Raw genomic sequence first — 14232 nt, 5'->3', positions numbered from 1 at the left:
TGTCTGAAATGCTTCTAGACAGTATGAAGACTGATTGCTTCACACTAACCAATTCATCCAAAAAAGACAGCAAGTTGTTAGATAGAATCTTGGTTATACATTTTTAAAGAACATTGCAACATACAATAGGCTTGAAATCCCCCATAACATCTGGGTTAACTTTCTTAGGCACCAAAGTGAGGATGATAGCATTAACTTCCTTATAATTAGGGATTTTATCCTTAAGTCTTTTTTCACCTAATATAATGTTCAATGATACTTATTACTTATTAGAGTAGGTTGAAGGAAATTTCCTCTAATTTAGTTTGGAGGAAATATGTGTCCCCACCTAATATTCATGTCATATCATTAAACGCCAAGTCATTTAAAAAAAAAAGACCATCTTCTTCATAATCCTAATCTTCTAGATTTGTAGTGTTAGAAGAAAGAACGTTAACTTTGACACTGCAATAGACATTGATGTGTTAAATGAGACATTTGATAGATAAATTAAAAAAAAAAAAAAAATCATTAATTTTGATACTCAAGTGATAGAAGGACCAATTTAAAACTTGGGCAAAACTGAAGGACCTTATTCAATTCTTGAAATTGAAAACCTAAACACTAAATTCAAATTACATAAAAACTTAGGGACTAAGTATGATTAATATTTGGGAAATTTAGGACTTTAATTTTTTTTTTCTTTTAACAAGTGGACTTTGAATTTTGTTGCCCTAACAACACTTTGCTATTTATGATCACCCTTTAATATAGTCATGAGTATAATTTTTTTTTTGTTTTTTTCATCTGATGTCAAACTGTCTTATACTTCATGACTCCCACTTCCTCTTCCTTCTCTCTCTCTCTCTCTCTCTCTCTCTCTCTCAGTTTCGTGCCTTTTCACATTTCATACACCGGATAAACTGCATCCCCTCGAATGATTCCAAATTCCCTGAAGTGACCGGAAACTGTGTTAACATGAATGTCCTTTTAATTCGTTCCCTTTTTTTTGATTTATTTTTAATGGTAAAAGTTGCATTGCAATGATTTAATTATAAGCCTGAGGAGTAAATTAATACAATTGATGGTTTAGAGACGTACTAATAGTTGAACCGTTGCTTAAAGATTGAAAGTCAATTGTAGATTGTTCATTTTTCAATGGGTGAAATGGACCGTTTCTCTTTGGACTTTTTCGATCCTGGGTAGAAATTAATATTCAATTTGAGTTGAAGCAATTGTTTAAACGACGTCGCTGTAAACATGTTTCAATTGCATTATTTTGGAACTATGTACCTAAAAGATTAAACTGAAATCATATTGAATTGTTGGCCTCTTTATTTTGCATATTATCTAAACATATTATAATTTCGTCAACCTTGGTAGCAGCATTCAAACCTACTTTTGTTGGTTCAATTAATTATGTTGGTTAGTTGTGTGCATTTTTTTTTTTTTTTTTTTAATTTTTAAATTTTTAAATTTATTGGGATAATTACCTTTCTCCCCAACAACTACAACGCATTGTCACTTTACCCCATAAACTTACAACCCTACTATCCAACCCCATCAAACTACTATTTTGTGCTCAAAACTCCTATTCCGTCAGTTAAAGGCGTTAACTCAGACAATCAACTAGTCACTTTGCCCCAATGAAACTACAATACATTGTCACTTTGCCCTCATGAACTACAACACATTGTCACTTTACCCCCATAAACTACAACGCATTGTCACTTTGACCGTCTAAGTTAACACCTTTGACTGACGGAAGGGGAGTTTGGGACACATAATGATAGTTTGATGGGGTTGGGCAATAGAGTTGTCAGGTCATGAAAACAAAGTGACAATGCATTATAGTTCATGAGAAAAAAGGTAATTGCCCCTCATTTATTTTCTCTGATGGAACACACTCAATTTTGGCTTATCAGTACCAAAATTTAGTGTAGCAGTTGATCAATACCGGTTAGGGCCGGCAATTTTGACACGACCCGCGAACCCGACACGAACACGACACGAAAAAACAGGTATTGGGTTTGGGCTAATCGGGTTCGGGTCGTAATCGGGTCTACCCGATTAAGACCCGGAAATTTAAGGTGTCTCATTGAAATCCGACCAGCCCGGACCCGTTTTTTTTTTTGGTTTTGGCCCCGCCATCCTGGGTTTTTTTTTTTTTTTTTTTTTCGCGTGAGGACTGAGGAGAGTCAAACGACTCACAGCTCACTCACGACTCTCACGTCAGTTACTTAACTTTACTGATTACTCTTTACCATTTTGATTTTTGAACAAAAAATCAGTTTTTGTATTCTGTAACCTAACCCTCTCCCTGACTCCCTCTCACTTGGTCTCTCACTCTCCCATTGTATTGTATTAGAGCTGGAAAAGGTGGTCTAGTGATGACGATAAGAGAGGATAGGCATGGATGATCAGTACTGGACTATATATACAAAAATTAATGATATGGAATTATTGGTGCTAATTAACTCAATTAATTAATTTTGCTTCAAAAAAAAAAAAAAAAACTCAATTAATTGCTGGCCCATGCATGTAAAACACTACAGATGAAATTCTAATGTCTACTAATGAAGAACTCCCTAAGCATTGATGCCATTGTTTGTTTCGGATAGCAAATTTGTGATCTTTAGAAAAACTTTATTGTACTTTACCTTGTCGTTGCTAAAATGAAAATCACTTAAATTATAACTATTCTATTATATTACACATTTTGATAAATGTATTTGCACAATTAAATAAGGGTCTTGGTCTTCTATGGCTCTCATGGAATTCAAAAATATTGAGTCTTGGCCCAGGGTTGGATGCTAAAAAAAATGTCTGAGAATTTGTATCTTTGTTCAAATTAATTTTTTAACACTTTTGTTACATGTGGACTAAATTATAAGTGGACTATTTTAATAAATGAATTTACTTGTTTTAACTTTTAACTTTTAAGTTTAGGTGAAATTATGAGTTTAGTAATTTATTTTGGAGTACAATTTGTCAATTACGGTCACTTTCCATTTTTTTTTTTCTTATCATTTATTAAAGCCTTTAATCTCTTAGAATTCAATTTTTTGCATTGACTATATTGATGTATTAGTATTATTATTACAATTTTGAATTTTAATTTTTTTTTAAAAAAAAATTATAGTTTAGGGTAATCGGGTCGGGTCGGGTCGGGTCTACCCGTTTAGACCCGGTTATTTTAAACGGGTAAAACGGGTCGGGTCGGGTTACCCGGTTATTTTCGTGTCATAATCGTGTCAAATCCGATTACCCGTTTAGCTAAACGGGTCGTGTCTGGATATAGGCTAATCGTGTAACGGGTACCCGCGGGTAGTAATCGGGTCGTGTATGAGTACCCATTTTTGCCACCCCTTACCGGCATTGTTTTATTGATTTGTTTTATTGGTTTTGGGTGTCTGTGACAAGTACAGCTTACTTACAAAACATTCGTTTGCTTTTACTTTATATTAAAAATTTAACATATCTATAAGAGATATCTTATGGAACATTCACTAACAAATTTGAAGGGATTTGCTTTAGCAGTAGAAAAGTTAATAATTTGATTTGATTTAAGAAAATCCATGAAAACTTTACAGTACTTTTTTTGTAACCCAAGCTGAAGTGTTCGTTTAACAGTTTCAAAATATATAATTTTAAAAAATAACAATTTCAAATTTAAGTTAAACATTGGTAAAATCGTTATTCAGATTTTGAAATTGTGCATTTGAAAAATACACCATTTGCATTCAAACCGCTATTTTTTATAAAAAAAAAAACAAAAAATTTACACTTAAAAAAGACAATTTTTACGATTTTGCATAAAAATATATGTTTAATATGCGAAATCGCAAGACTAAATGCACTTTTAAGTACTGCAAGGTCCTACTCAGAACATCTTCAAAAGAATAGTCAAATCTCTAATAATAGTAAAATCTGACTATTATGGATGCCTTTTCGTTTCTAGCAGAATATGCAATTTAACTTTTTTTTTTTTAAAAAAAAAAAAAAAATTAGAACTCCATTCACACTATAAATATTGTTTATTATTTTTTTTTCTCTCACTTTCTTTCTTTACTTTATCTCTCTCCTCCTCTTTCTTTCATAGTCTCTCCCACACAAAATAATTTTTAAAGAAAATAAAGAAACTGTTGGAGTATATATATATATATATATATATATATATATAAAGAACAGTTAAAGATAAAAAATTTATACTTTTCAGTAGTTATTTTGCCACTTTTATCTGAGATGCTCTGAGTAGGGGGGCCAATTATTTGAGTGGCAAGGAGCAAGAGGTTTGATGCCCTGCTTTAGGCAGAATTTAAGGTCAAGTCACGTAACAAAAATGGGACACAAAAAGAGGAAAACAAAAGAGAAAAAGGAGATTGGATGGCGTATGTTGAGTTGATGAAGTTAGAATATAGACCCCAACTCTGTGTTGGGTTGGTTGGACTTCAATGTTTCTCCATCGCTTCTAAAGGCCAATGGCATCATCCAAATGGGATATACCATAGGCATTTTTTTTGAGGAATAATTCCACGTCACTCTGAACTCACAAATCCACTCGACTCTATCTATTGGCCTGGTGGGTCTGTTTTTTGGGAGAGGAAAAGGGAGAACACCATCTCTTTTCTCCTCTTTTTTTTGGAAGAAATACGTTTATTTATGCTTTCTTTTGTTTTTTTATGTATAATTTTCTTCTTAGCTTTCTTTTTTGGATCCATTTTCTTCACTTAAAACCTCATACACTCCTCCTACCCAAACCCCCCCATCTCGAGAAGGATTGGATATCCCATTGGTCTTTGGACACTTTGAGTTTTGAGGATCTTTCTATAATTGATTGGATTAAATTTATTATTAGACCTTATTTTTCACTCAACATAGAGGCCAATTGCAAACACCACTTCCAACTTTTTGCCTCCCTTATTCTTGACCGAAATTTGGCAGACTAAAAACTCAGTCACCCATAACAACTCCTCGATCCCCCAATGTTCTGCTTCTCTCAAAACAATTCCCCCTAAATCAAATTAGGTAAACTTTGATGAGAGCATTAGAAATTCTCTCTCAACCTTAGCAGCAATAGCTACTTCCTCTGCTGGTTTCATTCTCTTCACTGAAGCCAAAGTCTTGCTTGTGACGTACGTAAATGATGGTGAAGCATTTGCAGCTCTCTTTGCTGCAAAATTAGCCCTTCAACACAACTATCAACAATTTATCCTTGAAGGTGACTAAAACATTTAAGCGTTTTCTCTTCACACTACAAAAATCAGTTTTTTTTTTTTAATTTTTTACCATTAATTTCTGACGTGTCTCAACAGTTACAAAGGCGACTGTCAAAAAATCCGAGTTTTTGACATGTCAATGTTAACACGTTAGAAATTTTTGACATGTCAGAAACTGGAATGTCAAAAATTTTTTTTTTGATGTTCCAGTTTTACCACGTCAAATTTTATTGACGTGGTGAAAATGCCACGTAAAAAATGAAAAGAAAATTTTTTTTTGGGACTTTCTCAAGATTTTTTTTTTTTAAAAAAAAAAAAGTAAATGGTTTATAAAGCAAATAATTTCTCAAGAGATTAGTTTTTTGTGAAAATCGACTGCAAATTTGCTTGCATGATTGAGTTAAGAGTGCTCTCATGTTTTCTTTTTTAAACTCCTCTAGGCAGGCCTGGACTCGACTAGTAAAATGGGTAGGATTAGAAAAATATTGGGTCGAAGGGGTGATAGGCTTGCAAGGGATTTGGGCCGCGTGGATAAATGGTAGAGCAAAGAAAAAGCTCCATTTTCCTTTCTATATTTCATTTAAATATATTTTTAAATAAGACTAAAGAGTAATGTTAGAGACCATATTTTTATTCTCCTAAAATTGATATGCCTTTTAAAATCACTATTAAATTTTAGATGAATCATATTTGAATTTTAATTCAATGATAATTTTAAAAGTCACATCAGCTGTAAGAGAATAAAAAGATAGTTCATAACATTACTTAAGACTAAAACATGAAAATCCGGGAGTGGTCTAACTCTAGGCATGTGGTAAATAATTGTCGCTTTCTTTTAATAAAAAAAAAAATTATATAGGGATTGAATAAAAAATAAACCGCTAATAACAGTTAAAAATTGTTAACGGTTAAACCGAAAATAATTACAGCTAAATAATTAGACAACCACTTAGGGTGCGTTTGGGAGTGCGTTTTTTAAAAAATAATCTGCGATTTTAAACCAAATCGCAATTTTATGGTGCTTGGGATTGCGATTTTAAAAACGCAAATTTTAAAATTGCAAAAAAATCTGTGATTTCCATAAGCTGATTAGATGGTGCTTATTTGAAAAAGTGTGAATTTAAAACAAAATCACAATTTCTATTAAAAAGATATTTGGCGCAATAGTTACATTTTTTTGAGCGGGAATGAAAAAAAATACCAAGAATACCCACCTAAAATATATTAAAACCCTTCTTTTCTCTTTTTTTTTTTTTTTTCTTCATCCTCTCTTTCTCGTTCATCCTTTCTCTGCCCTGTAGCAGTGTACGTCGCTGTTGTCCATCTCTCCGCCCCTCTATCAGGTAATAATCTCACATTAATATTTTCTTTCTCTCCATATAATTCCTTTGCTTTTATAAAACTTTCCACTGTTTGGTGTTCGGTGTTATTTTAAATGATTTGTATGATTATTGTGCATTTTTATATATGCGTTTATGTTCTTCGACCATTTCTACAGAGTAAAGTTGTATTTTTTTTTTTTCAAAATTTTATTTAAATTACCATGCATGCATAGTGATCTGCAATCCATGATAGTATGCAGTGATAGATCACTGTACACGTACAGTAATGTGATAGTGCGTGTACAGTAACCATGTGAGGCTTTTTCTTTTTTTTTTTTTTTAAAAAAAAAATACTATACAATGACCAAGATGATTTTTCTCAGGTCACTGTGCAATGTATAGTGATGTGCACAGTGACGATTTTTTATGGATTCTTTTTTTTTTTTTTTTTTTTAAATGTACTATACAGTAACAATTTGTGATTGATTTTTATTTTTATTTTTTAATGGGTACTGCACTGTAACAGTTGGTGATTATATATATATATATATATATATATATATATTAATGGGTAATAAACAATGATAATTTTTCAAAGTTAATGTCAAATTATAAGTCATACTTTTGTTTGCACAGGTGTTAAAAATGGAGGCTTATAGACAATGTTGGCTATTTTAATGTTACAAAGAAATGTCATTATTGGCAATTTGGTTATGAAACCGCAATTATATGCTAATATTATCAAAACACTCAATTGATAAAAAAAAAAAAAAACTTTTTAGTATATTTTACCAAACGCCTGTTCGATTTTAAAAAGTAACGATTTAAAAAACGCAATTTTTAAAATCGCACTTATTGAAATCGCACTCCCAAATGGGCTTGCAGTTATTGTTTATACGGACCGACAAAACATTTACAAACACTCTTTACAAACAAACTTTACAAACTGACGTGGCAAAGGAAAAAGACAAAACATTTTTAAGACCAGCTGCCCGTGATGGAATCCCCAACTTGGCCTCCTCTTGCTTCTCAATCTCCTTCATCCACAACCCGAAGTGAATGCTCTGCTTCTTGGACTCTCTCCTCTGATTCCAATTCTCATTCATGTCCTCCACGAATGCTTTGCTCCGAGGACGAGAAATTCACGTCGGTCTCCCAGGGAGCCCGGTGCAGGGCTTGAGCTTGAAATGGAGGATCATTGGTTGGATAAGTGGTATGTAGAAGAAGAAATGGAGGATCACTGATTGAAATGGAGAAGAAGAAATGCGTTGAAGGCAGGTCGTGGCCACGACCCAGGCGTGGGTCTGGTGACCCACGCTGGGTCAGGCCAGACCCACGCAGGCCTGGCCACAACCTGCTTCGAGAGGCCGAAATCTGCCACAATTGCTTTGTAATTCTCATCCAGAAGTATATTTTCTGGCTTCACATCAAGGTGCAAGACCCTTGACCGGCAATCATGGTGGAGGTAAGACAGTGCTTTAGCAACATCAATGGCAACTCTGTACCTTGACTCACACGACAAGCACCCGCCACGCCGGTTCTGGGTTTCCCTTCTTGGGAAAATCCAACAATCCAATGACCCATTTGGGATGAACTCATAAACAAGAAGCCTAGGCATCCCAGGACTGCAACAATAGCCAAGAAGCTGCAACTTCTGATCTGAACTCCTTCTCCCCGCGCTCCTCTCCATTGTTAATCCTTTTCACAGCAACTGCAGTGCTGTCGTTTAGGATCCCTTTGAAAACGGTTGCGGAAGCTCCTTGGACAGCTCGAGAAAGACACGAGAAACTATGATGAGAATGATGAGGGCAGCCACTGTTGTAACACAACTATGTTTGCTTTTTTGTCCTCCATCAAAGCTTCATTGCTGTTGTTTCTGAGTAGAAACCTTCATTTCTTTTGTGAAGGATTTTCTTACGTAGGTAAGCCATTTCCAGACCTTGACCGGTCTGCCCGCGACCCAGCTGGTCTCTCATGGGCAGCTGGTCCCAAAATTGTTTTGTTTTTTTCCTTTGCCACGTCAGTTTGTAAGGTTTGTTTGTAAAGGGTGTTTGTAAGTGTAGCAATTCTCAAAGCAGATAATAATTGAGTATCCAATAACTGATTTTATAAAATATTATATATATTAACAATAATAATAATTAAAATGTGACATGACCATTGACCCTTGCCATTTTAATAAAAATGTTAAATCATTAGGTAGTGATATACTGCACGCCCCGCATGCACCAACAGTGATGCACACCAGGTGTAAATTTTTTTTTTTTTTTTATTATTTTAATTTTTTTAAAAAAAATTATGTCCGGCGTGCATCATTGTTGATGCACGCTACATCATTATCCTAAATCATTATTTATTAACATTTTGGGATAAGTAGTAATTTTTCTTTTTGAAAGTAGTACGTAATTTAACATAATATCAAATTCAAAAATTTTGGATCGAACCTTGACTCCGTAAAACTTACCTACTATTTTAATTAAATGTTTCACGTAAAAATCATTTGTCTTTATATATATATATATATATATATATATATATATATATATTCATAACTAAAGATTCTGAGTTCAAACATTTAGTATTTAACTCCATCATTCACCTCCATTTAATTAAAATATTTGATGTGTTGAGCCGATCACCTATTAAATTAAAGTTTGAGCTTACACATGAGAAATAATGTTAAAGTAATGATTAAGTGATTAAATTTATTCATTCTTATTATTTCAAACTTTTAAGACAAATAATAATTTAACGTAGTATTAAAAATGATAGATGTTTGTGTATTTGGCAAAACATTCCTCTTTCATCTTTTTATTTCTCCAAAAGAAAGAAGCCAATATCTTCTTCTTTTTTTCTTTTCCTTTTTTTTAATTTTTTTTTTTTATTACCAAATCAGCTTTTTCACATTTCTCTTTTAAAAAAAAAATTTAAATCACATAAATCATTTTTTATTAACATTAAAATAAAAAATTCAAAAGGGGCCAAAATTCCTTGATTTGGACTCTAGTGCGTTTTTCGTAACCCAACCTTCGGCCATTTTATTGCGAACTTTCTAGTGGGGGACTTACGGTCCAAGTCAATGTGACCTTTCTCAGTCAAAGTTAAAACTAATGGTCAGCATGTAACTTGGTAATGTGACAAAACCCGTCGCCCATCTCTCACACCATTCAACATATATTACGTACATTTCCTCCAATTCCAAACCCATCTCTGATCACTTGATCTTCTAAACAATGGATTTCCATCTCTCTCTTTCTTCCATCATCATCATCCTATTCCTCTCCTTCTTCTTAACAATACTACCGCCGTCTTACTGCGACGAAGATGATCCTTTTGTGGTGTGCAACAGTACATATGCCTGTGGAAGCGTCAACATTTCGTTCCCTTTCTGGGGCGGCGGCCGACCTGAATATTGCGGTCATCCAGGGCACGAGCTCAGTTGCCACGAAACTGTTGATGAGTACCCGGTTATGGGATTTGAAGGTCTAGACTTCCGCGTGCTAAACATCAACACATCTTATCCAACCTTTACCATTTCAAGGTTGGACCTCTTGGATGGTCCTTGTTCTCCACCTCCAGAGTTGAGAAATACAACCTTGAATTACACTTTGTTTCATTACGCTTCAACCGATCAAAACTTAACTATACTCTACGGCTGCCCTCATGTTCAAGACAACAACATACCTGCACTACGAAATAGATTTAATTGCAGCCAAGGAGCTCCTGATGGGAAATTTAATGCTTATTTCCTGGAAAACGAATCGCCATTGGGCGTCGAATTACATGCACTACTTACAAGGGATTGCGACAACAATATCCAGGTTCCGATTCTCCGGAATACTAGTGCTCTTGCTCTTCTTGATGACCCTCAGGGTGGAGGCCCGGCAGTTGAGAAAGCAATGGTTGAAGGTTTTGAGGTGGAATACAGCAATGGATTGGGGATTCTCTGTAGGGGGTGTGAGGATTCAGGTGGGGTATGCGGTGGTTCTAACTCCACGGGGGCGTTTGTCTGCTATTGCCGTGACCAATGGCAATCTAATGATACATGTCTGATTCAAATGAAAGGTATGCTATGATCTCTTCTCTTCTCACTTTTCACTCTCTTGGATTAGGCTTTTTTCCGTTTAACTAATATGGGTTGAATTAATGAGGTTCTAGGCTTCTAGCCTTGAACCAGTAAAAAAGATAATTAATTTACTACCATTCTACCAAGTTAATCATCCCCTATTCAACAAACATGCATTAATTCATCATACACAGGATAGATAAAAGATAATGGGAGAAATAACAATAGAGCTGAATATAAGAGATGGTTTATAAACCGGACTCGCAATGACTTTAGGAGTGTATTTGGCAAATAACACTCCACTAGTCATGTTTGGAAAAATGAGTATAACAGTTAGTATAGAAAAATAAAAAAGTTGTATTGAAAAATAAATTTTTTTTGAATTGTTTTGTTTTTTTATTTAAATAGTAATAAAAAGTAAATGATGTAATATAATAAATAAATGAAATGATATAAAAATGAGAATATTTTTATGTTAATTTTTTTAAAAAAATAAAATAAATAGTATTTACGAATATTCGCCTTGTTTGTTAAACAAGGCCCATATCAGACAAAAAGCAAAAGATGAATTGTGTGAATAGGGTCATTTCTCCCCTTAATTATCAAATTTCTTTAATATTGCGTAAAAAGGTTGCAAGTTAAATTGACCAGTCAAACTTGGTTGCAAACTGATCTGTATACACTAGTCAGACGACTCTGGTAAACGCCAACCCAAAGTTCAATTTAGAAGAATGCTCTCATTATCTATTTATCTTAGATATGTTGCTTAATTAACCACATCAACACCATAGCTTGTCAACAGTCAAAACCGAGGAAATCGCTATGAATTTTCCCGCCCCTATATATTGATGGGGAGTTTGTGGAAGCCAACCCAAATTACGGACGGATGTTCATTCTCTAGTTCGAGTGTAAAATCAAAATTAAAGCGTGCACACTTAGTATGACGGGTCATAGATCAAACTACAAATAAGCTAATAAGAACTTTATGGCAACCCACTTCTCTCCCTTCAACGCTATTAATACTTTATATTCTCAAAAAAACCAAAATCAAAATATTCTTACATTTTCATGTTTTATATCATATAATTTACTTTTTCCTATTATTCAAATTAAAAAATTACTACAAAATAAATTTTCTTTTCATTTTTTTATACTAAACATTTTATTTTTTTATTTTTTTTCAACATTAATTTAAGTCACCTGAGCTAAGAATTTTTTTTACAATATATATATATATAAACAAAGCAGGAGAGGGGGAAAGCCGAAAAGGGGTTTACAAGGTATATTTTGATTGTAAACTTATTTGGCCCTACCCATTAGAAAAATTTTTGAATTAAAGAGATGAGTCGGGACTTACGCCGCAAAGTGCAAACTAATCTGCAACCCCAGATTCTTTGAGCATTTGAAAAATGAAGGAGATAGACGAACATGTTTGCCTGCAACTAGATGCAAGCTCACATTTTCTGATCTTCTCACCAAAAGCAAAGTCAAACTAGTTTCTTGATCTTTTCACCTTTTTTTATGAACTTAAGTTTCTGCAAGAGCTGGAGTTGAACCCAACTTTCTTGATGTCGAACCAGATGAATCAGTGAAAATTACAAGGAAACCCACCCCAAACACTCAAGATTCACGTCCAGCTTTCACATCAATCACCATATGTCTGAAAACCACCCCAACACGCAAATTCGTGTCCAGCGACACTCAAATTTGTTCTTAATTTTTTAAGCAACATGAATATGCCACGTCTAATTTTAAACATCTTGTACCCATAGCATTGCTTTTAATTTTGCCTTTAGTATTTTACTTGATTATGAACTTAATAAACTTTATTTCAAATATTGCTATGTTTGTATTATATTTTCGGTTTAAAAATTGATTTTATAAATCAATTTCATATATAATTTTTTGCCCCTCCCCATTAAAATCTTTGGCTTCGTCCCTGACGTCAGCTACAATAACAAAGGCTTTGGTGGAGAAGGGTTTGTCAAACACTCCCTAAATACTTGTTCCATAAAATTATGTTAAATTATCTTATGAAACAAATTCTATATGTTGGTGCGTTTTCTGTCCAAGGATCCGTTGTTTCGACGATTTTTCTTCATGGTTCCACTATATGAGGACTTTATGTACGTCATTGATGATCCTGCAAAATAAAGGCAAGGTCAAAGGGTCTTCGGTTGGGGCCGAAGACTTTCCGATGCCTAAGTTAACATTTTTTTTTTTTTTAATATAATGAAAAAAAAAAAATAGGAAATAGGTTCGAATGAACCAATATGTGTTAGAAATATAAGTTTCTTGGAGGAGGACAAAAATATGAAGAAACTTGAGAGAGAGAGAGAGACGTGAGTCTCTGTGCATTTGAGAGAGGGAGAGAGGTGAGTCTCTGTGGATTAATCTTTTTCAAGGGAGAGAGTTGGGAGGGAGAAGTAGAAGAGGATTCTCTCTTCTTTCTCCCCCTTTTCTGGGAAAATTATCATTTCCATTTCAAACCCCTCCATTTTCTCCCGTTAGTGCATTTAGAAAGGTAGTGTTGTCTAAAAATTTTAACCTCAAAAAAATTTGGACAATTTGAAAGAGGAAAAGCCCCCCTTTTATCCTCTAGTGACTAGTGCAAAATGAAGTGCCTAGGTGCCATTAGGTGAGTGGTGAGGGCATTTTGTAAATATGTGTAGAAGTGTGAGGCCCACTAGGAGATATTTTTTCCTACACTATATATCTTATAGGGAAAAATCTACTTTACCCCCTCAAGTTTTAGGTATTTTTTCAATTTGAACCCCAAAGTTTAAAAATTGACAATGTACTCTCCTAATGTTTCAAAAATTTTCCATTTAAACCTTCCGTTACTAATTTCCGTTAAATTGGTTGGAATTTTTTTTTTTAAAAAAAAAAAGAAGCTTGAGGGTAATTATGTAATTTCATAGATTTCCATCCAATTTGACGTAAATTAGATTCGGAATGTTTAAATTAAAAATTTTTGAAACATTAGGGGGGTACATTGCCAATTCATAAACTTTGGGGTTCAAATTGAAAAATTCCTAAAACTTTAGGGGGGTAAAGTGAATTTTTCCCTATCTTATAATTTCATTCCCTCTCAAGTAGCATTGTCTTTGTCTTTTGAATGATAAGAGAATGCTACTACTTGAGAATGTTGCACAATGCTAGCACTAGTTTTAGTTGATTTACATTTAGCTCCCTTTAGGTTATTTGGAGTAGGATTAACTTTCGTCTGTCAGATATATGTGGAGTTACCTTCACAGATCTTTGTTAAACACTATTGAGATTTCGAACTATTAAGGACATTCATACTTTGGACAGTATTTTAGTGAGCAAATAATATAGTATGTTGAAATAGCACTCAAGCCAAAAGCTTTACCCTATGAGTTTGGACTCAACTATGCTATATTAACTACTTACACTTCTTATGTCTTTCCAATGTTATACTCACACATGTATGCTCAACAATCTCCTCCTCATGTTTGGTTGTAAGCTATGTCGATTTTGTCCACATCACACACTTTTGTCCTCGTTCCATCAGCTCTGATACCACTTATTAAGGAGATTGATATTTGAAGAGTCTTTTTTTAGAAACCCATGTTATAGCATGTTGAAACAGCACTTAACGCAAAAGTTTAGGCCTATGTGTTTG

General features: G+C 33.9%; 2 protein-coding genes across 2 annotated transcripts in view; one reads left to right on the top strand and one right to left on the bottom strand.

The window, feature by feature from the left end:
• Nucleotides 1-7757: 7757 nt before the first annotated feature.
• Nucleotides 7758-8210, bottom strand: LOC132185305 (probable receptor-like protein kinase At5g20050). Its single transcript, XM_059599097.1, has one exon. The coding sequence runs from the start codon at nt 8208-8210 to the stop codon at nt 7758-7760; it is 453 nt and encodes a 150-aa protein (XP_059455080.1).
• A 1543-nt stretch (nt 8211-9753) lies between these two features.
• The window catches only part of LOC132185304 (LEAF RUST 10 DISEASE-RESISTANCE LOCUS RECEPTOR-LIKE PROTEIN KINASE-like 2.5), a 10790-nt gene continuing 6311 nt past the window's right edge, over nt 9754-14232 (top strand). Inside the window, exon 1 of the mRNA XM_059599096.1 lies at nt 9754-10585. Within this exon, the coding sequence (XP_059455079.1) occupies nt 9754-10585 (832 nt within the window). The remainder of the gene's footprint in view (nt 10586-14232) is intronic.

This window comes from Corylus avellana, chromosome ca6 (assembly GCF_901000735.1).
Source record: "Corylus avellana chromosome ca6, CavTom2PMs-1.0".
Lineage (NCBI taxonomy): Eukaryota > Viridiplantae > Streptophyta > Magnoliopsida > Fagales > Betulaceae > Corylus > Corylus avellana.
The sequence above is the reverse complement of the archived record's forward strand: the minus strand, read 5'-3'. Positions and strand labels throughout refer to the sequence as shown.